We start from the raw sequence: 24,764 nt of genomic DNA on the forward strand, positions 1-24,764 counted from the left end.
ATTCAGAAAGCAAATTTTATGGCCAAGTACGAAATAGATCATGAACTGCAAAAACCACAGACATCTCTCACAGAGTGCATGCCTCAGTCAAGAAGACTGACACAGAATTCAAAGAACCACCAGTTGTGAGCTCCGGGCCCCAACTAATGTGCCTGCAACACAGCTCCTACACCCATGGTGCAGGGAACATTGCAGCACAGGGAGAGAAAGACTGTAGGAGACAGAGGACTGAGATGTGAGCTGTGAAGTTGTATCTTCTGGATAGGGCAGGGACACCACACCAGTGAAATCTCACCAGTAAGGTGGCATAAACACAACCGGAAACACAGCACCAGTTGACACGCCAGTGCGGATGGGGGAAGCCTCACAAAGCCCCACCTCCAGATGAAGAACACTAGGCAGCTAATGACGACAATGGAGAGAGGGAGAGTCTGTCTTCTCCAGGAATGACACCTACCCAATCCAAGTGGTCAGCCCTTAAGACATAGACACCCACTTACCACTAGCCTGGCTCTGTGGGTTCTGTTTGTGTAATTTAACCTGTTATTCTATGTCTTTCCATTGGAGAAATTGATACCATTATTACTGAGAGCTAATATTAAGCAGTGCTTATTGACTGCTGGTTCTTTTCTTTGAGTGGCCCAATAGAAGTGTACAGTCTACTTAAGAGCCCAGTAGAAACAATGGCTTTGGAGACGTGTGTTAGGAAACACTCCACAAGGGGACTGATGTAGCACAGATGGGTATAAAAACTCACTGGGTAGCCAAGGATTACCTTGAACTTCTGAGCCTCTGGCAGTGTACCACTTTGCTGAACTTCGCATTTCTGGGGATGGAACCTGGGGCCTCTGCATGCTAAGAAAGAACCCCCACCAACTGAGCCACGAAGGAGAGATAAACATGTTTTTTGTTTAGATCACATGTGGGGGATGAGAAAAAGACTTGTGAGAGAGCACGTGATGTTTATCCCATTAGAAGTTGAACCACCATGTGGGGGAGATTGGTTCTTAAACAGCTGAAAAAAATCCTTGAACAAATTCTGAGAGGAGGTATAAAAATGAGCCAAAAGCAAGAGGTAGGGCCTTTGGAGACTTGATATAGTTTGGGCTGTTCATCACTCCACTGTGAGATGTTCCTTGAATGAACCGCTCAAGGGAAGGCTTCAGGGCTCCTGGCTCCAGCTGAGGTTCCGGGTTCTGCTTGTTCCAGGTTCCAGCAGAAGAAATCCTGCTGATTACACCAGGAGAATTGTTCCTCGGAACTGACATCCTTAGGGTTTGGTTATTGTATTCTTTAATCTCCTTTTCCTATTGTTTAGGTTAGCTGGGTTACAAGTGAAGTACTCTCAGTTAATAAGTTCATAATAAAGTATATTTATTAAGAAAATTGAGCCTACAGAACTACAACCTCAATATTATACATCCTCTAACATTCTTATTTATTACAATTTAATTGTTTTAAATCATCTCCCTGGTCTCATAAGCACAGCAGTATGAAAGGGCCTGGCACATCATGAAATTTCAATAAGCACTTATGTTTTAGATGGAAAGTTCACTTGTCACCATGCTCATGACTGTTAAACTATATTCATATGAAATGTCTTATATATAAAGGTTATAGATACTGTATGTGTCATAGCCTGCATATAGTGTACATATATAAATAGCAATGTTTTAATTTAAAATACAGTCTTTTAGGCCTTTAAAAATCCTCCACTGTACATATATCTTTCATTTCTAGCATTCGAATACAGTGCGATACAGAAATGCGCAAAGAGAAGACAGTGAAATAAAGATGATTCAGGAGAAGAAGGAGCAAGCAGAGATGAAAAGGTATTGTGTTCCGAGGCTCTCACTGGGTCTGGCTGTGTCCTGAGGCTCTCACTGGGTCTGGCTGTGGCCCGAGTCTCTCATTGGGTCTGGCTATGTCCTGAGGCTCTCACTGGGTCTGGCTGTGTCCTGAGGCTCTCACTGGGTCTGGCTATGTCCTGAGGCTCTCACTGGGTCTGGCTATGTCCTGAGGCTCTCACTGGGTCTGGCTGTGTCCTGAGGCTCTCACTGGGTCTGGCTATGTCCTGAGGCTCTCACTGGGTCTGGCTATGTCCTGAGGCTCTCACTGGGTCTGGCTGTGTCCTGAGGCTCTCACTGGGTCTGGCTGTGTCCTGAGGCTCTCACTGGGTCTGGCTGTGTCTCTCACTGGGTCTGGCTGTGTCTCTCACTGGGTCTGGCTATGGCCCGAGGCTCTCACTTGGGCGTGGCTTTTTCCCTTGGCCGTTATCTCATTCCATAAATGTCCCCTTGAAGGAAGGTACAAGAAGAGGAGCTGCGAGAGAACCACCCGTACTTCGACAAGCCGCTCTTCATCGTGGGGCGGGAACACAGGTTCAGAAACTTCTGTCGCGTGGTGGTTCGAGCGCGCTTCAATGCGTAAGTATGGGCCACTTTCCACACTTGGACCTGGTACTTGTCCTGAGTCCTGTGAACAGCAGGGAGTTTGTCACAAGAAGGATAAGAGGACAGTGTGGTCCTCATGGGGTACAAAATAACCCATAAGCTAGTTAATCGTCCTGTTCCTCTTTGCTGCGCCTGACCAGGTAGAAAACAAAGGCTTTAAATGGCTGGCTCCCATTGATAAAGCATTAACAGCTGTGTGTGTTAGCACATTTTTGACAGTTGTGTGTGCTGGTTGTTACTAAGACTCAGTTTTCCTTTGAAAGCCTTACACAGAAGAAATACAAATGAGGTTGTGAAGAATATTGTTCAAAGCTTCTCTCAGAAAGGCAGTTTTTGATAAAAATCTTTAGAACAAAATGGAATGAAAATGTTATCTATTGTTTGGATTACTAGTTATTATGAAGAGAAAACCCACTAGCCACTGTCTCTAGCCCACCAGCGTGGAAGGAGTGGGTAAGAACCTCAAGATGGACAGTGCTGCATTTGGATAATGCTGTATTTGTGGGTACCTGCCAACTATAGTCAATCAATGGTTAAAAGGAATTTTGTCTATTGTAACTTTAAGTACATATCACAAATATTAAGAGTCCTGGCATGGGACTGGGGAGTAGCTCAGTGGATGAAGTTCTAGCAGCCTGAGTCTGTGAACCGAAATTTGATCTGCAGCATCATGTAAAACACTGGGCATGATGGTGTGGGGGGTTGTAACACCAACATTGGGGTGAGGCAGATAAACAGCTCCTTGGGGGTTCACTGCCCAGCAGTCTAAGACTAATGGGTGAGCCTCAGGTCCCAGAAAGGCTCTACATCAAACTACAAGGTGGCTGGATCCTAAAAAATGACACCTGAAGGTGACCGCTGGCTTCCACCTGCATAAACACACAAGTGAATCACACACACACACACACACACACACACACACACACACACACACACACCTGCATATATGAAAGACCTGGGGAAAATATAAAACTTTCTACACTTTCTTTATGTGTTTTCCTTTGTGCCTTCATTTGGGTACTTTAATGTCCTTTGTTGATATTATCGTACAATGCCATTATCTGTTGAATGTTAAATTTTCTAGCAAAAGAAAAAGCCATATGTTGAAGTCTTAACCTCCAGTATCTCAAAATGTGGTAATGTTTGGAGATAGGAACTTTAAAGAGATGGCTAAATTAAAATGTGGTCTTCAGGTTGGTACCAATGTAAGAAGAGGGGCTTGGGCACAAACCCAGAAAGAGGAAGCCCGTGTGAAAACAAGTGACGTGGAAGACTGCACGGCAAACAGAGAGGCTGGACATGGATCCCGACTCCCACAGGACTCAGAAGGACACAACACTATTCACATCTCTACCTGGGACTTCCAGCCCCTCCCCTATAGCCACGTCACAAACCAATATCCCACGCTTACCTCATCCCACAATGACAGTATCTCCATGAAGGCAGGATTAACTGTCCCAACATCATGTGGCACCATGTGTGCCCTCCCGTGGTGAATAATATCAGTGGTCAGCTTGGTGGCTTTTAAAGTCACCATGGAAAGAAGCCTCTGGGCACATCTATGAGACAGGCAGTTTCTAGTTGGGTATTTGAGGTAGAAAGGTCCACTCTGTGGGTGGCATAATTTGTGAGCTTAAGGGAGCTCTTGTACTCATCATCAGCTGCCTCTTGACGGCAGGTGCAATATGATACGCTGTCTCAAGCTCTGGTTACCACCCACTATGGGCTGTACCTTCAAACTGTGAGCCAGAACAAACCCTCCATTTCTTAAGTTGGGATCAGTTATTTTCTCACAGCAATAAAGAAGTCACTAATACAGCTCCCCACACAGCAAGGAAGACATTCATGTCTGCGGAGGTTGAAGGTCTTACCCAAGGACGCCAGCTAGTGTGTGACTGACTCCCTCCTGCCCACCACTCAGCTGCTCCTCTACTGTTCCAGAAAGGTGTTCACCATTTAAAGTAGAGAGTAAAAGTTGTAAAGCTTCACTAAGGTTCAGCCAATGAGGAAAGACGTGGAAGCTGATCAGTGCCCAAGTGGGGTTTTCATCTTGAATTACCCTGTAGGCTGCCTGCGTGTTAACATCTAATTACTAATTCTCCACTTCATTTACTGTGGTATAATTCTCCTTTTGTCAGCAACACAGCTGAATGGGCTGATGAAGACCTTGTTGTAATTGGGAACACACATACCAAGACTGCTGGGGCCTCACTGACAGTCGCTCACAGGAACCCTAAAACTAAGCCTTAGGAATCCACCTCCCCTGAAGTGCTTCTTCCACGGGACCACAGTGGAGCTCCCTGTAATTGATGGAGTATCTAACTAAATAATTATGAAGAACATCCTTAAACTAGTAACACGTGCATCTTAGATCAGTGTTTTTAAAGGAAAGCCAAGGTTTAACTTTGTGATAAGTCGTGCCATAAATCCTTGGAGTCTCAAATCCAAGACTCAGAACTTGAGAATTCTCTTTATTGCTCTTTTATCCGGTGTTTAGCCTTCCACAGTGATGTGTAGTTAGCACATTTCATGATAGCCATTTGTAGAAGGCGTAAGGAGAAGTTCGGGTGGAGCAATGCTTGAGATTACTAACACTCTTGTTGCGTTGATGGATTTTATATGCTGTTCTCTCTTACAGATCCAAAACAGATCCTGTCACGGGAGCAGTAAAAAATACCAAGTACCACCAACTTTAGTAAGCATGACAAGTTCTGTCTTTCCTGTGTATTTGAACTGCAAATATAATATTTTCTGCTCCATTAAAATATGAAATCTCAGTATGGGGAGTTGGTTCAGGGGGTAATGCAAACACAGGACCTGCTTAAATCCCAGCACCCACATTAAAAAAAAAAAGACAGTATGGTCTTGTGTGCTTAGAACCCTAGAGTTGGAGGGCAGATAAAGGTTCAGTGAGAAACACCAGTATTGTTGATAGAGTCACTGAAGCTATGGTCCCTGGCCCTGGCAGACATGGGTGGTGCATCTACAGTTTTCAACTACACTTGTTCTTTGGCAGTGATCTGCTGGGACTGGTCACCTACCTGGACTGGGTCATGATCACTGTGACCATCTGCTCTTGCATTTCCATGATGTTCGAATCCCCGTTCCGGAGAGTCATGCATGCACCCACTTTACAGGTACTGGGGACAAATCTCAGCTCCTAGCTCAGTAATAAAATACTGCCCTGCCTTTGCTGTTTTGTCACAACCAAGGTGCCATTTGCCCATTTCAGATTGCTGAATATGTGTTTGTGATATTCATGAGCATTGAGCTTAATCTGAAGATCATGGCAGATGGCTTGTTTTTCACTCCAACTGCTGTCATCAGGGACTTTGGTGGCGTCATGGACATATTTATCTACCTTGTAAGTTTTTATACTTTCTTAAATATAAAAATATCGTCATTTTTCTATATCCTTGGTTCAAGAGTGGGATAATTGAGGTCTAGTTGTCATAACTAAATTCTTTGATAAACTGTAGTAATCTGTTATATGTAAATAAAGGGTATGCACACAAAATCTAAACAAATAATTTACATGAGTATTATAGTATCTAAAGATATAATTAAATATAACAGCCACAATTTTAATTTATGTATCAGTGAGACTTCATTAATAAAATCTAAAGCATCAAGTCAGTTTTCATCCCATAATTCTTATAGCTCTTATAATGCAAAAATATTTGAGTCAAGTAAATTATGTTATCAAACCCCTTGTTATCAAATTCTTCCCAGTTCTGGCTATCACTGTTAGCCATTCAAGTGTTCTGTTCAACTAAATTGAGAAATTATAGGAATGGACTCATAAACTTCATAAATTCAATCCAGGAAAAAGGAGAATTCCTTTGAGTTGCAGGTTGCATGTTGATAGTCATCAATAAAGTAGTAATATTCTTGATCAAAGGAATCCTGGTCATGGTGTATGAGTAGAGCAAAGTTCAAAGTAAGATAAATCTCACGGTGGAATGTGGAAGGGGCGATACAAAGGCACAGAGTGGGCACTCACTACCGTATACACCAGAGGCCTTCCTTTGGAGCCTCTTCAGGACTGAGATATACCCATTCTTTAGTGTCAGCAGATTGTATGTGTGCCTACGTGTGTCTGTCCCAACTATAACTTTGATGAATGGAAGGGCACGGCCTATGAGCTCTCAGGAAATGTGCACAGCAGAGGAGGCAGCATAAATTCCAGAGATTGTTTTTACCTCTAGGTGAGCTTGCTATTTCTTTGTTGGATGCCTCAAAATGTCCCTGCTGAGTCAGGGGCCCAGCTCCTGATGGTTCTGCGGTGCTTAAGACCTCTGCGGATATTCAAGCTCGTGCCCCAGATGAGAAAAGTTGTTCGAGAGCTTTTCAGTGGCTTCAAGGAAATTTTTCTGGTATGTGAAGCTGCCTCTTGCGCACAACAGTCCAGTCCTGCCATGTCGTGGTGGGGGGGGGGGGGGGAGAGGGCGGATAAAGTGAGGCTCGCAGAGCAAGGGCAAGCGTACATAGTTTTGTTCATTGCCAGAGGATTGGAAAGGAGATGAGAAAATTCATTCAGAAACTTCACCACAGCTTCTCTGAGTTACTTTAGTCTACAAACACTTGTAGGTGCAATGTATGGCAAACCCAGAAAGCTAGGATCCACTCTTTTATTTCACACCTGGCCTCACTTTATGCTCTGGGATTTCCTTTTTCTATCTAAACACTAATGGTGAGAAGATTCAATCTCATCCACCTCATGAATGAGACTGGTAATTAATGCATTTGGTCTCTGTGTCTCCCATTGAACACAGAAAATAAAATTTGTCCATCCATCTTAGAACTGTTAACAAAACGGCACTGAAAAACAAGCCTATAGATATGGCTTATTTTCAACAGCCTCAATAAACAGCATATAAAACTTACAAATATGATTCAAGGGGAAACGTGCCTTCAGATGGGCAAGCATCACATTAGTGTCTTCTAAGAACAGGGCTGGAGATAAAACAACAAGTGAGAGATTCATTGCTCATAGTCTAATTCAGAAAGATCTTTGCCTTCCAGAAGAGCAATCACACAATTCTCTTGATTATGGATGAGTCCTGCTTATGTGCGAGGAAAAGGGAACGACTGACAGAGCTTATTTTCTAGAAGCAGTAGTGTTAGCTCAGCAGCAGTTTTAGTTGATATGAAATCATCTGATGAGTTATGTTGTGGTGTTGCCAGAGGTGCACAGTTGCTCGTACTTTAAAGGCCCATTTCCTTTGATGTGACAATGTGGCTTTTCATGTGGATTCATAAGCAGGAAAAGACTGTCAACCACACGAGAAAGTCAACATGCACAAGTCTTTGGGCCACCGTAGGGTTTGAAAGGGAGTCCTTCTCCTGAGGAGGCCTCTCTGCAGCTTTAGATTACATAAGACATCTGTTTAGATCATCCATCCAGTACAGTTCTGTGGTTGCTGCAGATTTAACCTCTTTTCTCTGCTGAGACAAAGACAGTAGCCAGCAGAGGGAGCCCAAGACAGTTAATAGATTGAATCATGGTGTACAGGCCTCCCCATCACAGTGTCCTTGATGCTCATAAGGAAGCAAAGCCTCCATAGCTCTAATTTATGCTCAGGTAGTAAAGAAGTGACTCCATTTGAGGAAAATGGAGTACAAATTAATTATTTTAACATTTCCCTTGTTGTTCTTAAATAAAAAGGTGCTGATTTTGAAAATCATACAAAAATGCCTTATTTCATTCTTTTATACAAGAGCCATATGATTTTATTTTAAATTTTTAAAACCTGTTGTTAGTTTTCTCCTTTTGCCATCTCAAGAAGACGAATGAAGTTAGAAAATATCATTGACAAGCAAAAAATAAAAAGCAAAGCCACATTATTTTATACAATATGATCTAAATACAATTTTTAAAAATCACTGCTTAAACCTAATACTTACATTCACCAAGAGATTTACTTTTTCATCAATTTCTTTCAGGTCTCCATTCTGTTGCTGACATTAATGCTTGTCTTTGCAAGCTTTGGGGTTCAGCTCTTTGCTGGAAAGCTAGCCAAGTGCAATGATCCCAACATTATCAGAAGGGTAAGATCTTCCCAACTGTCTTGACTTCTCTTCCCACAGTTCCTTCTTGCTGCAAGCAGCCAGGATACCTCTTCCTGGTGGAAGGTCTGTGAGATTCTAAACCTACCTCAGGAGCTCCCTTCCTTCCCGAGCAGCGTCAGACACTACCCCACTGCTGACAATGGGTGTACTCACCCAGGACTTAAGCATTACAGCTAAGAGCCTCAGAAATTCCTCCTCCTCTCTGGTCATGTAAGACTCACCAGCAAATAACAGTCAGTCTACTCAAGACAGCCCCCACTCAGAGACACCCATGCCCTTTCTGTTCCTGTCCCACTCTTGGCCTCCTCTCCATAAGAAACTCAGTGTATACACATTCACTTGTAACTACCCAGAGGTGTCCCTTTTATGACAACCTACAAGGCCCCCAACAAAGACCTGATCTTTCCAAACATCTCTACGGCATTGGTTTCTCTTTCTTCAGTCATTGCCAGTAAACGGAAAATAGCTGTAATAGCCTCCTATCCTGGTATCATTGTATAATGACATGTGTGTATTGCATTTTGGATAAGCTACACGGTTCTTCTCCAAATGACAAAAGGGGTACTTGAGTCCCTTCTGTCTGGTGAACCTACCCTTCACTAGCTCTTCATTTAGGTGGCAGATAAGAGCAGGGGACCATCACTTTCATAAAGGACTTTGGGCCCTGTGGCTTCAACCCATATTACCAAGGAAAGACCACAGCCTTGCCATTCCAGAAGGAAGGCTAGGGGATGCAGTTTCGTGTGTTCTAATGGAAAATAAAGGGACACAGATTGATAATGTTAGTTCACCTCTACTCTGTCTTCCCATGCCCCACTCTCTAGATTTTCATTTTAATATTACAAGTAGATCCTCGCAAATATGTCTGTCAGATATATTGGGCCAGAAGGCTGAAGATGATGCTTCAACCTTATAGAGAGTGTTGGGTGACTGATCAGGCAATAAACTGTCTTAAATTATTTTTTTAATTTTGGAAGCTGCTAACTCTGGGTTCACTCAGGTATTTAAGTTTTATCCCTTCTCAAGTCTCTGATGGGGTTGAAGACCTGATAGTTTAGTCTTTCAATTAAGCTTAGTAGGTTAGGGGTTAGGATGTTTTTAGATCAAGATAGATGTTTTAAGTTAATAGAGATGAGATATGATAGATATTAATCTCCATTCAGAAATTTAGACCCAACAAGATAGGAAAGATGTTTACTTCAAGTTTGCCAAATACAAATGGCCTAATCACTATGAATGCAACGTTTATATAATTCCTGATTGTCTCATGGTTCTTCTTGCTGTATGTAGTTTATTTTATGCAGGTGTAGTAATATAAATGTATATGCTAAAAAAGAAACATAATAAAAAATTTAAAGAAACAAGCCAAATACTGATGATGTACAAACTAGCAAATTATTTTCTCTCCCACCCAAATAAAACTACGTTTCCCTTCCATTAACACGTGTATCTCTCAAAGGCCAAGTAGAACTAAATTTTGGCATTATACATTTTTAGAAAATATGGCTAATATGGGTAGTACATGATAAAAAACTTTAAGCTCTCTAGTTATTACAAGCATAACAGGAGTCTTGTCCAGGCAAAATATGTTATAAGGTATGCCGACATAAGAGGACTTCAGATGTGCCGGAGGGAAAGTGACATTCCAGAAACATCCATGAGCCTGAGAAGACATTACAAGGAACATGGGATGAAGGTCATGATGTACCATAGCAGCAAATGAATAAATTAATTTTTTAAAAAAGGGATATATTGTCCACAGACTTGTGTAAGGATCAAGAGTTATTTTAGACTCACACTGAACAGAAGCCAGAAAGATAATAACAGCATTTCATAGGTATCCTGGGTGACTCACTGTCTTAATGATGGCCTCGGAGCATCGCGATGCTCCATTGTGTGCCCATACCCAGCCTGAGCTGAGGGCTGATGACTCGTGGGGGAGGGGTGGGTGGTAGACGAGCGAACACACAGAAGTCGCCTTTGTCCTCTTGGTCTGTAGAAAGCCCAAGCTTTCTGAGGCAGCAGCAGCATCCATAAGGGTGGGTGGAACTGGCATCCTAAGAAGTGCCTCTCTCCCTACATCTTTACTGATTCTAGAGTAAGTGACCAAATCCAAGAACACCATGTGGGCAAAGAAAGCACCAGTTCTGTCTCAGAATTCCAGTCCATCCTTTATTAAAAAAACAAACAAACAAAAAACCCTTGTATTACTTAGTTTTTATTTTTATACGTTACTTTGTTATTGCTAGAGTGTGTATGAGAGAGACAGAGAGACTGGTGCACATAGGCCATGGCTTGGTAAGGACATCAGAGGACGCCTGTTAGAAGTCAATTCTCTCCTTGTGCAGTGAATCCCAGTGATAGAACTCAGTTCCTCTGGCAAATGTATTTCTATATGGGCCATCTTACCAGCCTAGCCCATAATTCTAAAAGGACAAAGGGAAACTGGCTACACCAACATTTGGACTTTATAGCTCACTTAAAGAGGGATTATAGGAAATGAGGCTTGGATTGTTTCTAATCAGGGACAACTGATTTTTCTTACAGTTACACAAACACTTCCTCCTCTGCTCCTGTTCTGGAAACTTGACAGATGATGCCTTCAGATCAGTGTAGAAAGGGCAGAACCCAGAGTGTAGTCACCAAAGCCGTGTAAGCAAACTCCGAGGAACACTTTGGATAGGTAGTTTCTAAATCTTGGTTACATCTAAGGCCTTGTGACAGGTAATATAAAACAGCACTGGAAAGCCAAGTCAATCGCTGTGGTTCTGTAGCACTTCCTGTCTGATCAGAATGTGTCTCATGTTCAAGTGACCATAATATAAAGCCAGCAGTTACAGAGAAAATGAGTAGTGTAAGTCATGTGCCATTCTTTTTCTGTGTAGGAAACTGTGCTTCCGAGTGGGAGTAGCCACACCAGCAAGGTTAGGGGAGTGGAAAGGATCTAAGCCAAGAGGGAAAGTGCAATGAGGAAGGATGCCGAGCCTGCCCAGAGATCCCTGAACAGAGGCAGTCTAAACAGGAGCGTGAGGCCTGAGACCAGGGCTTCCAGATTCCAGCCTCACGGTAGCAGATGCGGTGGCCTGTTCTAGTCAGCCCTTCCTTCTCAGTCTGTTCCCTGGTTTAGAAACACTTCTCACACAGAAGGAATCCATGAGGAAGACCTTGCGCGAAGTGCTCACCCTAGTCTCAGGTAGTAAACCTCATTTCCCTTCCATGCTTATGAAAAAAAATAATAATAAGGTAAGAAAAGTCAGTTAGAGATTTACAAGGTCCTGGTTGACAGATGGTGGTGATGAATAGGGAAGTTCTTTGATGAGAAACAAAAAGCCAGGAAGCAGAATCAAGCCCTGCTTCGTACTTACGAGGTATGCAATGCTGCTCCTCACACTGCTTCTCTTAGCTATATAGCATGAATGAAGAAAGCAAGTACAGAGTGGTCAAATCATCTGTGGAAGGTGTAGTGTGAGAGATGCAGCACGCGCGTGCGTGCGCGCGCGCGCGCGCGCACACACACACACACACACACACATCTTTTCACCCTGGACAGGGAAACTCATGACAGACCAAAGTAATGATTGCACCAGTGTCCAGCTTGGTGAACCAGTGAGTTTTTACCAGGGTCACTATCAGGGGCGTGGATGAGGGCTTCCTGATAAGGAGCAGGAATGACTCACAAGCAGCTGCACCTCCACAAAGCCCACATCAACAGAAAAATAAAAAAACAGTACAGCCCTGGAGCTCTCTGCACAGCTTGCGGGCAGCTCAAGAGTCTGAGAAATCTCTGATAGCCAATCTACACACACACACACACACACACACACACACACACACGCTATACAGTTTACTCATTTTTGTACTGCAGGGGAGGGGCTTTGGAAAATATTCCAAGTTTCTGTTTTTATTTTGTTTGTCTCCTGAGTCTCATGGGGGCACCTTCTCCCTCCTCAAGGGAATGTTTTAATTTGGAGGAAACTGCTATGCAACAGGTCACCCATGTACTATGTAGGAAAACTGTGATTCACCTAGAGGCATCCTGGCCTCACATGCTGTGCTTTTAACTAGGCTACCAGGATGCCTTGCGTGATGAAAGGAGGGCTCAGAAAGACAAAACTAGAAGGGGCAGTAAGGCCAAAGGCATTGTGAGGCCTCTATATAATATACTACAATGCAGCCTTAAAAATAATGATGTAGATGAATAGATGCGATTATGAAAAGATAACTTTGGTATATTTTAAGCTGAAGAGGATGAAAAGATTAAAAAAACTGTGTGACCTCATGTATGCATAGGGAAAAGACTAGAATATACAGCAGAAACTCAACAGTGTGTGTCTCAGGGAAATTACAGGTAAAATTTTATTCCTATTATTCATACTTTTGTTAATTGGGTCAAAAGTAGTCCTTTTTTTTTTCTTTCTTAAGAATTTCACTGACAATCTAGAAAGAGAGTAATCTTGTCATTAACTAAACTAACTGAGATAAAAATAGAGATGTGGTGCACTGGGGAAATGCCTTGGTCGGTAAAGTGCTTGCCATGAAAATGAGGGCCTGGCTTCAAACCCTAACTCTCACGTAAGTGCTAGGCAGAGAAAACCTGTGCTGATAATCCCAGGACAGAGGAAGCAGAAATAAGAGGATGCCTAGGGCTTTCTGGACAGACAGAAGAGCCTGCTTGCTTAGTCCCTTGTTCTGTGAGAGTTTATGTCTCAAAAACTAAGACGAAGAGTGTTTGAAGAAGACACTAGATGTCACCCTGTGGTCTCTACACACAGAGAAGCATGCGCACACACAGTGGGGAACCGGTCCTCGAGGAATAAGGAAAACAGAGACAATCCCAGTGGGGTACAGGTGGCTGGGGTGCTTACCCACGGACGTAAATGGAGAGCCATGAAGAGATGTGTTTTATAGTTGGATTATGGCTAAAAACTTTACCCAACTCAGGTTTGGGGTCAAAATATAACCCTAGCCTAAAATAACCAAAGGGAGAGTGGACGGAAAAGGAATCAAAACGTCTCACAATGCTTTTCCCTTTATAAACCTTTTTAGCAGCTTCTTTAATTAAGACACAATTCAAATGTTGCATACCTCACCCTACTGGCGTATGCCACTGAGTGGCTTGTGACTGGTGGAGTGCTCCACCCCTGGAGAGTGTGCTCACTCCTGTATCACTACAGAAAGCCTCCCTGTACAGGCGGACTGCTCTTTCCTTTACCCCCGGCTCCACCTCCAGTATAAATGACCACTATTTCCTCAGTAGTTTCCCATCCTGAAGGGGACCATATAATGCACTGTCTTTTGTGGCTGTCTTCTTTGCTGTTGTTGTTGTTTTGGGTGTTTGTTTATTTGTTTGTTTTTTCTGGGGTTTTGTTTTGTTTTGTTTTTTGAGACAGGGTTTCTCTGTGATAGCCTTGGTTGTCCCAGACTCGCTTTTGTAGACCAGGCTGGCCTTGAACTCACAGTGATCCACCTGCCTCTGCCTCTGGAGTGCTGGGATTAAAGGCGTGTGCCACCACACCCCGCCTCCTGTGGCTGTCTTCTTTAACCTAGCATATCTGTGTTTACAGTGGCCTTCTATCTATGTATACCGCTCACCAGTCCTCCGTCCCTTTCCATGGCTAGTCGACCGTGTGATGGCTGTACCATAACTCACTCCTGTGTGTCCAGTGATGAGAATTTGTGCTTCTACCGTCTGGCTATTATGAACATTGCCAGTGTAGTCATCCATGTAACAGATTATTTCTGGATCACAGATATAATAGTCCTTTGCCCATGGCCTTTTTAAAGAAGGGAAAAGGTTTACTTAACTAACAGATGTGGAGGCAGAGGCCACAATTGGGCCTCTGTTCCATCTGGTTAACCTTTGCTAATGCCCCTTTGGACTAGTTACAGAATGGCAGGTGACACAGTGACAGTGTGTGTAAGAGATATCAGAGTAGTGAGACAGCAAGCCAGGGACCAGGGAAGTGCCAGCCTTGCTCATCTATAGCAACGTACTGTTTTTGTTGTGAGAACTAGATGTTTGTCTGTGCGAATAGTACCCACACTGATCTAACCACCTTTCACTGGCTCTTAGCGCTCTAGAACCTTCTTTTTCTCATTGCACACTCCGGGAACTACTCAAATCATGTCTAAAGCCCAGCACCCACTGGTCAGTTCAAGCACTGAGGGGAAGGAGAGATGATTCCCAGCAGTGGCTGCACCACACTGCCCATTCCTAGTGCTGTGGGGTGGGTTGGCTCCGAGCGTGAAGGCTCCTTTTCTCCACAGCCTTATTGGCACTTGTTTTTCTAACTTTTTACTGCAAGAGTTTCAAGTGAGTATGGAATAATACCTCATGGTGGCTTTGAGTTGGGTTTCCCTGGTGGCTTGTGTTAGTGAGCATCTTTATTGGCCACCTGTGTGACTTCTTTGGGGGAGCTTTCACCTCAAAGGCTCCATTAGCGTACATGCACAAGAAATGAATCTTATCTTTTCTCTGAGTTCACTTTCTGACCAGGTTCCCCATTTTATTTCTTTTCCCCACTTTAGGAAGACTGTAATGGCATCTTCAGAATTAATGTTAGTGTATCCAAGAACTTGAATTTAAAACTAAGACCCGGAGAGAAAAAGCCTGGATTTTGGGTGCCCCGTGTTTGGTAAGCTCATCAGAACTACACCCTGAGGAAATGCTACACTTATTCATCAGCATAACTTGGCATCAGACTAAAATATTTATGTGTAAAATATTAAATTAATTTAAATAACATAGGAAAACCCGTTGGGTTATAGCATTTTTTTTTAAAGACCAGTAGGAACCAAGTGGTATGTAGACTCCCATGTTTCTTTGTGAAACTAATGAAATAATACTTTAAAAAATGAATTGAAGTACATACCTGGATTCAAATAGCTTTAAAAATTAATGAGGCTTTAAAAAATAAAGCTGTCCAGGCACACTGAAGCTGACCTCATCCTGATCTTATATCTTTAAGAGAGGCTGATGTCCTCATAATAGCTGCTGACAAGTCTAAATTATAAAGTTACTTTCATTACAAAACCTATGCACACTGACACACTGACAGTGTTTCCATCGTGGAAACACTAGAGAGGGATTCTCAGCAGCATCGTTGATTAAACCCAATTCTTTCTTTAAAGTAAAAGAGTTTTTAAAGTATTTCCAACCCAAGGTGGGACCTGCTGTATACCTTCTTCCTCGTCTGATTTATTAATGGTTACGCGTAGAATTTTTCTGCTTCATTGATAAACTTTGTCTTCTATCTACTTTACTTGACCATTTAATTACCTTTTAAACTTTCTTTTTACATCTTAGGCTAATGAGTGAGACACAGAAGACCATGTTTTTTTTTTTTCCACAACAGACTTTCTTTCAGAGGAATAACGTTTCACCCAGCTATAGCCCTGACTCATTTTTATCTTGCTTTGGCATTTCTTTAATATAAAATTCACTTTTATGAGAAATTGAATATGATTGCCATTGGGTTGGATTTTTTTTTAACATCTGTGGAAAACAGTTAATTTAGGATGTGGGGCTTGAGAACCGAGACGAGGGGCTTACCTCACAGGGAAGCCTTATCTCAGTACTCACTTAGAAAGGTGGCCTCATTTACATTAAAATAAAAATTTGAAGAGGCATAAAAGGTTTATTTTGGTGAGACGAAAATTCATTATACCATAAATAACTTATTTATATCAGGACATCAAATGGGATTTCTGCCCCCTGCCATTCTGGGATTTGGGCTAAAGCTTCAAAGCTGATCTCTATTCTACAACAGCAACTCCCCAGAGCTTCCTAAGACTTCATCACCCTTCATCCCGCTGTTCACACAAGCATAACGTCCTGAGAGAGTCAGGGGCAGAGAGCTACGGTGTCCCCACTTCTCACTATAGAGGAAGGCCAAGTCGGTCCCCACCCAAGTTACACGAGGCCCCATAGGAGGACCTTTAGTAGCAGAGCTTTGCAGAGCGGTAAGAGGCTTCAGGGCAACACTGACTCTCCACACTTAGCAAAGCAGACTGTTTCATCTACCTGAAAGGGCAGTGTGGTCCTTGCTTAGGGCCACCAGGTATGGGCCATCTTAGATGGAACCCTGCTGCAAGGGGCTGTGTACTAGGGAGAGGAAGGCTCCATTGAAGGAAGCCCTGGTGTGTTCCTGGGTGCAGGAGCTGAGACTCACAGCAGAAACTGTTCAATTGAGCATTCTTCTTTCAAAGTGCAGGGGGCCAATAGCAAATTAGAAATATAAAAAGGCAGGTTGACCAGTTGATAGCCACCAATGAAAAGCTAGCTTGTTGCTAGCGGTCTCAAGAGGAGAGAGTGTGCCACATCATATGAGGGTACACACACAAGGGAACACCAAAGTTAGTCACAGGCAGAAGGAGAAGAAAGTTGTGGATAAAGGCCATACATATGGTTGTTTCCCTCTTCCCTTGGTAGAGAAAAGAAAGGCATGGGAAGATGAAACAAACTAACGAGGACTCCACGAGGATCTGGGACATGGAGGGTATCCCTAGTGTTGCCTTAGTGACCTTGAAGTGACAATAACGGAGGTGACTGGGGTGTGAGCCACTTCCCCAAAGGGAAGGGTCCAACCATATGACAAAGTGATCAAACAGGTTTGCAGCCTCTCAAGATGTCAGGATGGGAGGCAGAGCTCACTGGAAGGCAGGGTCTACAGACAAGCAATCCTGTCCCCATTTGTGCCATGTGCCAGTCAACTTGTCCATAAAACCTACTGTATGTGAATTTAAAAAAAACAACTTTAATTGACATGTAATATTGCAATTACTGGGAGACAAGGTCAAATTCAGCAACATTTGAAACCCCCAAATAAATATAAGGGTGTCACTTAAACATCATTATACAAGTCTTCGTCCATTTGTCCTGGATTATGGCTTGGTGTCATTGTGAAACAAAAATCTTCAGTCTAATAAATGCCAACAGCAGTTATGACACTTTTAAACTTTCCTTCTTTAAGCAGAGCTAAAAGCTGAAAAAAATTTTAATTTCATACCAGCTAAATTATAATTAAGAAAATAATTTATATTTGGGAGTATGCCTAGTGAAATGCTTTGGTAATTAAAATTAAGACATAAATATGCACTGTCTAGTGCAGGAATCGAACTAACACCATAGTCTCTCTTTACATAAATATGTTCATTTTCTTCTGATTCATCCAGGCATGATGAGATAAAAATGACCTCAGCAAAAAGGATTAAGCATACACTATACCATGAATGCCATGCACTTTATTTTAAGCACAGTTCTAGAATATAGGAGGGAGCATACATGGATGAGGATACTGTTCTTTACTGATTGTATTTAGTGCTTATAGTCACTAAGAATGCTTGTCATTTGCTCAGCTCTAAGTTGTGGCTTTTGTCCCTTAAAAGCCTGAAATGGAAAACAGCTCTCCTCTGGCTTGCCAAAGCTCACTCTTCAGGCAATTTAACACTATGCTAAATACTTCTAGGCAGAAGGACATCAGATTTTTGTGGAGGCTCGATATCAAATAATTCAACATAAAAGAGTTTGAGACGTGATCAGTACAAAGAAGAGTCCCAGCATCAGGATTCTTTTCCTTTCTGCAATATTCACTTTTGTTTTCTACAAATGGTCCAAGTGCAGTGACTGGCCCACTGAGGGCCCTGAACCAAAATGCCTAGTGTCAGACCAAAGGCTAAGAAGAGAAAGCACGTTGGCTTTCTAAAGGACAGAGAGCAGGAAATGTGTGAGGAACTGGAAGGGGCAAGGGAGCAGGTGGCTAGGGAAAGGGGAGTGGCAAGAGCAAGAAGAGAGGAGGAACAGGGACGGGCGGGCGGCTAGGAAGCAGGAAGGAGGCCAAGGCAGGTGGGCAGGAAGTAAGGAAGGAGTCAGGGGTAGGTGAGTAGGGAGAGGAGGGAAGAACAGAGGGCTGCTGGGTAGGAAAGAAGGAGGGGCCAGAGGAGGATGGTAGGTGTGGGACAACAGGAAGAGGCCAGGGGCAGCCTGCATCACAGTTTCTATAGTGCCGTCTCTGGGGGGGAGGGGGAGGGAGGGGGCTGGATCAGGCTCTTCAGGAGGGAAAAGATTAACCAAATCCTGAGGTCAGAGCCAGTCTTAGTCTTAGATATACAAGACAGCAAACTTTAGAAAAATTAGCCAGAAAAGATGTTTTAACCGGCCGTCTGCTTTAAGCAAGGGCAGCGCGTGAATTGACAGTGATGGGTTACGTTTGGGATTTACTGAAGGCCTCTGGAGTTACAGATCGAACTTAAAACTTGGCAGTTTTGATAGCACAGTGAAAACAAAAACCTCGTACGATTAAACTGGGGAAAGTCTTAGTTTTCAAAATGTGATATACTCTTTCAACTGCATGTCCTGTTTTTCTTGATTTAGCCTAAAATATTTTTCTTCGCATTATCTAACTTCTAAAATATGCGGGACATGAAAGCAGTTTAAGTGGCTGCAAATTTAGCTGCAGAAGCACTTTTACATAAAGAAAACAGATGAGTAAGAAAGATTGACATAGGATCTGACTGAGAGCTGGCTCCCTTGATTTTATTTTCTTAAGACCTTATGCAAGCAAACTTTGAGTGCGCATAGTCCTTACAGCCACCGTCTACTCTAAGAGACAGAAAATGTAATTGAAACCCTCCCAGAGGAAACATTATTGAAAAAAATCCAAGGTAGCATATTTGTACTTTCATACAAAAAATATAAATCAGAATTCTAAAATATGAGTATCCAAGTGGAGCTCCTACACTGATACCAAATGCCTGTGCCAATCAGTCTCAGTCCCTGAGGGCCAAGTCAGCTGCAGTCTTTGGCTTTCTCATTATATCCCCATGTATTAAAAAGACACATCTCAGGATTGTCCCTATAGTTAAGTAAGCATAAAAAATAGATGGAAATATTGAAACAAAATGCCTCTCTAGAGTGCTGACTTCATGAAGGTTGAATTGTGATAGATGAAGTAACATAGGGAAAAGAATTGATGAAAACATATCCCAGAAGGGGGCGGCGGGCTGACTGTGTTCAACAGCTCAGCTCTGTATTCTCCATCAGCCTCAGAATGTGTAGCAAGAATCATTCCCAACTTAATTACTTAAAATAGCCTTTCACAGAGAAAATAAAAGGAAAGCACTAACAATGTATTCTACTAACCATGAAAACAAGTTAGCTAAGACCCACAAGGTAGTAAGAAGAAACACTTTCACAACCGAAAAGCAAAAGTAATAAGTGTATTAGAAAACAATGAATTGGGCATCTCTTCCCAAAAAGAAAATAAGCAATGACGGGGCCTAGTGTTTAAGGTTGTCACGAATCAGTGATGTGGTAGACAGCAGACTGTGCATTAGGTGCCGCAGAAGGGACTGTTGAGAACACTCGGTGTAAATGAAAAGAAAGTACCTAAGAGGGTGTGATGGAGAACACTGCACCGAGGAGTGTCTCCAGCCTCGGGGGCATCTTGGCACATCACCACTCACAAGGACAGTTAACGTAAGTCAGTACGCTCTGCTGTCATCACACTTACTGTTCAGAGAATTATAACTATTTCAAAATACGTGTCCAGAACCCAGTGCCCCATCACGGCAACCTCTAATGTTATTTAGCTTCCAGTTTGGGGTGTTGTAAGACCAAGCAGAGAGGTATGCCATCACTCCGAACACCCATCATGGCATAGAGAACATAAAGAATAAATTATAGCGTACTAACGCACTGCTATAACTTAGCAAAGGAATACTGCGTGGCCCAACCTTCTCCCAGGCGAACGACTCTCTCTTTCTACCTAGAATTAGAAAAGTCTGTCGTGCCGAGCAGTGGTGGCGCGTGCCTTTAATCCCGGCAGAGGCAGGCAGATCTCTGTGCGTCTGAAGCCAGCCTGGTCTACAGAGAGAGTTCTAGGGCAGCCAGGGCTACAACAAAGACACCCCTGTCTAGGAAGGAAGGAAGGAAGGAAGGAAGGAAGGAAGGAAGGAAGGAAGGAAGGAAGGAAGAAAGAAAGGAAGGAGGAAGGAAGGAGGAAGAAAGAAAGAAGGGAGGGAGGGAGGAAGGGAGGGAGGGAGGAAGGGACGGAGACACAGAGGGGGGGGGACTGTAGGTACTAGTCTCTGCTGGGTACATTGGACCTCATCCAGAATCCCTCTTTCCTAATCACAGGGCGAATCCTCGGAACTTTAACTTTGACAATGTGGGAAACGCCATGCTGGCATTGTTTGAAGTTCTGTCCTTGAAAGGCTGGGTAGAAGTGAGGGATGTCATTATTCATCGTGTGGGGCCGGTAAGCAGCCACGTGGCATTTAAAAAACTATAGCCAGGGTGGTTTTCATAGCTCTGGTAGATAACATCTTTCATTTACGCAGATCCATGGCATCTATATTCACGTGTTTGTATTCCTGGGCTGCATGATTGGCCTTACCCTTTTTGTCGGTGTGGTTATTGCTAACTTCAATGAAAACAAGGTAAGCCTTCTCAGATTAATAGCACAGACTTATTTTGTTCTTGCCCTTGCTTTAAGCTAATTTTTTTCTCACACACGGCATGGAGCCACATTAAACTACAATGTGACTCATGTAACTAACCTGTATAACTCTTTTGCAAGCTGCCTCGCTGCTGCGGTTTGGGTCCATTCTCTTGCTAGATTTGCTAGATTTGCCCCTTCTGGTAAAAGGAATTCGCCCACAGTTGAGAAGCACATCTGCTTCCGTTCAGGTGGGAAGGATGTACAGCGAAGTTATTAAAATGTGATACCTTGACGTTGCATTCTGACTGCAGTCCACACTGCTTTTTAAAAAAACACAAGTTGCATGTTTCTCTGTCACTCTGGATGAATTCAGAATTTTGACAGGGTAAATAGAAACTACATAAAATGTAAAGGCCAGTTTATAGACTAGAAAGGTTTTTTTTCTAAATCCATATTCACGTTACATGCTTCCTGAACTCAGGAAGCACTCTGGATCCTGGCCATTCTCATGATGAATACAAAGCCCATGGGCAGAGACATGGCGATTGGGCTTCCTATGGAGCACGAGTCTAAGGAAGAACGTCTTGCTCATGTCCCTTGGCTATTGCTGTTCCTTGGCTGGATAACCCGTCTCCTGGGGGAGGTTCTGTCTGGAGGAATCTACTGAAATGTGCACAGGATTTGAGCACTCACTATACGGAAGAAGCTTCTGCCAGCTCTTGAGATGAGTGTGTGGATGAGACAGCCATCAGTGCACAGAGTAAACACTCGGGGCCAAATTCAGGCTCTCCATTACTGCAGGGTCTGTGATTCTTTGAGCGCAAAAGCATAAAAACCTCTAAACTGCAAAGATCCACTTGCTGGTAAAGTGCCTGCTGTTCAGTTGTGCCCAGTGAGGGCCGATTCCCATGTGTTCCTCCCAGAGGTCTTTGGTTTGCATGGCTGCGTGTGAGAATACATCATTCCCTGTCCCCGGGGCTCAACGTGTGTGGTGCCACTGACTTAGTCAATTGCCACCTTTGATGTGTGCCTAAAGAGCATTTCACTTCATTCAGGCTTTCAAAGACTGCAATTCAAACCCCCGCTTTAGACCCAATACTACCGCAGCCCTCAGAAACATGGGCTCAGAGCAGCAGCGATCGCCCGGGCCCTTCTATTATACTCTCTTAAACGCGTTCGTAAACGAGATACTGTAGCCCTCCAGCATGTTCTGCCTAATACCAGGCAAAAAGAAGATAGATATGTCTTCTCAGGTGCCTTTGAGCCGTGTGATGGAGCATACACTGGGAATTCCAGACATTGGGAAGAAGATAATCAGCACATTTACTAGAGATGAGGCACTGCCAGCCCAGGATGGCTAGAGGTCCCTGATAGGGCCCAGGATGCAAGAGGACTGAGCTGCAGGACAGCGCACAAGTCGGCAATATGGGTGACCCAGCATGCAACAGTCAATAACAGGAGGCGACTGTGCAATTAACTGTCTGTCTTGAAATGCTATGAGTTACTGAGGGTTGTTCCCCTCAAGCACCAGTCAGGAAGTGATAGCTTGTTGGGGGCGGGGCCTGTGTCAGTCCAAACAGATGCCAAGAGGGAGGCAGAAATTAGTAGCCATTTTAACAGATAACACAAACTTGATTTGTTGGTTGGAGATAAAATATTCTAATTATGTAAATCGTGTGTGTGTGTGTGTGTGTGTGTGTGTGTGTGTGTGTGTGCGCGCGTGCGCATGCGCATGTGTATGCCCGTAACCCCAGTTTTAGGGATTCAACACCTTCTAAATTCCGTACACACTGCACACATGTGACTTGCATACGTACAACATGTAGGCAAAACACATAAAATAAAATAAATCTTTTTTTGTTTGTTTGTTTTAAAGTGGGCAGGTGCGCTGGCTCCAGTGAAGGCGTTTCCTACCATGCTGATAATCTGAGTTCGGTCCCCTGAGTCCACACGGTGGGAAGAGGGAACAGACTCTTACAGTGTTTCTGACCTTGAAATGTGTGCTGTGGCGTGTGCACTGTGTGCATGTGCATGCACACGACACATAATAAATTAAATAAATAAGGATAATAAAACTTGTTTTAAAGACAGAGGAAAAACTGCGTAAGTAAATGCACATCAGATACAATTTTTGGCTATATAAGTGTTCAAGAACATTTTTTTTCTAATTTTTAATTGGCACGCAATCCTAAAAGCCAAGCTAGAGGGATGTTCCCTGGAAGAAGGCAGTGGGGAAGGGAACAACTTTCCCCTCAACCCTAGTTTCTTAAACTATATATCTGCCTCTGTAATATTTTATAATAAATCCAATGCAGAATAGTACAGTGCAAAATAATTAATTTATATGTATTTTATCAAGTAGTCCACCTTATTAACCATTTAGAAAATTAACATAGCATTCATTTTTTAAAAAAGAAAAATTCTATGACTTCGTATCTCCTAAGAGGAGTTTTATAATTGCACATATTGAAGTGTTCAAAAAGCAAAGATGTGAGGAGGACAAATGCCCTCGTCCAACAGCAGCACTGCAGACTGCTATAAAGCTAAAATAGCCACAGTTAGCATCCTCTCTGGAGAACGTAATATGCAGAAAACGTTCTTGAAACTGTCTCAAGGCCAGATGTGGCAGGCCTTCAACAACACACCACTGGAGGCCGCTGAGTGCCTCGGGTGTGCACCCACCTCACTCTGAGCACATCGCTCCGGCCACTGTGGCTCTCGCAGACTGCCCTCCTTTCAGGTCCCCTCGCTGGTCCTGCCTGTAAAGCCATCCCATCTATATCACTCCTTTCCTTTTCCCTCCACTGTCTCCTTTGTTTCCAAGGGGACAGCCCTGCTGACGGTAGATCAGAGAAGATGGGAAGATCTCAAGAGCAGACTGAAGATTGCGCAGCCTCTTCATCTCCCACCTCGGCCTGGTATCAAAGATGCTCTGGGTTTTCATTCATGTTGGGCACTGGCGCTCCTGGTTCCCTAAGAGCCTCCGATTTAAATTAAAATAATAATCGTGAAGCCACTAGGGGGTTGTGCATAAGTTAATATAGAAACAGACTCCAAACTGCTGATCTCTCTGTAAGGCTATTAAAAATCAGTCAGCCAAAGGATGTGCTTCAGCATACTCCGAATAAGCCTTAATGAAAAAAAAAAACAACTGGATTTTTAAATAAAATATATTTGTGCTTGCCTTTTAGATATGTGAGGGAAATGAACTAAGCTGCCAGAAACTGAGTGGTGTGCCTCTCCTTCCGACACAGATGGCTCTATGTGCTGTCATTTTAATGTCCAGGGCCAGCCATTCCTACAAAGCCCTTCACAATAGGGGAAGCTATAATGGGATTGAAGATGACCATTAATGGGCATGAAAGACAAGAAAGTAAATCTGGCCCATGTCTAAAGTACCCTCCCCGTTCCTTTTTCAGATAATGATGGTTTTAGAGCTAAAATGTATGACATAACCCAGCATCCATTTTTTAAGAGGACGATCGCCTTGCTGGTTCTGGCCCAGTCTGTGTTGCTGTCCGTGAAGGTATTGTTTCACCCTGAGAATTCCGGGGTGGGTTTCTCATCCTTGGTGCTTCCAGGAGCATTGCAGACATTGCCGCTTGCAGCCTTTGGTCTTCAGTAGTGACGAAGTTAAGATTGATGCGTGTGCTGAGATGAGTAGCCGAGAGGCAAAAGTCTGTCTGGAGGACGTGGCAGTAACTTCCGCTCTGCTGTTTGCAGTGGGATGTTGAGGACCCTGTGACCGTTCCTTTGGCAACAATGTCAGTTGTCTTCACCTTCATCTTTGTCTTAGAGG

The 24,764-nt window shown here is 43.3% G+C and overlaps 1 protein-coding gene across 4 annotated transcripts in view; it reads left to right on the plus strand.

Annotated features, from left to right (window-relative positions):
• The window catches only part of NALCN (sodium leak channel, non-selective), a 298,865-nt gene that overhangs the window by 246,261 nt on the left and 27,840 nt on the right, over window positions 1-24,764 (plus strand). For all 4 annotated transcript variants that reach the window (XM_084767995.1, XM_084767997.1, XM_084767996.1 and 1 more), the window contains 13 exons: window positions 1,741-1,832; window positions 2,304-2,426; window positions 5,092-5,148; window positions 5,470-5,590; window positions 5,686-5,817; window positions 6,662-6,829; window positions 8,400-8,504; window positions 15,054-15,160; window positions 20,662-20,782; window positions 20,865-20,963; window positions 23,790-23,883; window positions 24,385-24,491; window positions 24,689-24,763. In XM_084767995.1, coding sequence (XP_084624121.1) covers window positions 1,741-1,832; window positions 2,304-2,426; window positions 5,092-5,148; window positions 5,470-5,590; window positions 5,686-5,817; window positions 6,662-6,829; window positions 8,400-8,504; window positions 15,054-15,160; window positions 20,662-20,782; window positions 20,865-20,963; window positions 23,790-23,883; window positions 24,385-24,491; window positions 24,689-24,763 — 1,401 coding nt within the window. The remainder of the gene's footprint in view (window positions 1-1,740; window positions 1,833-2,303; window positions 2,427-5,091; window positions 5,149-5,469; window positions 5,591-5,685; window positions 5,818-6,661; window positions 6,830-8,399; window positions 8,505-15,053; window positions 15,161-20,661; window positions 20,783-20,864; window positions 20,964-23,789; window positions 23,884-24,384; window positions 24,492-24,688; window position 24,764) is intronic.

The sequence above is a fragment of the Acomys minous genome (assembly GCF_964271855.1).
Source record: "Acomys minous genome assembly, chromosome: 18".
In the NCBI taxonomy this organism is placed as follows: domain Eukaryota; kingdom Metazoa; phylum Chordata; class Mammalia; order Rodentia; family Muridae; genus Acomys; species Acomys minous.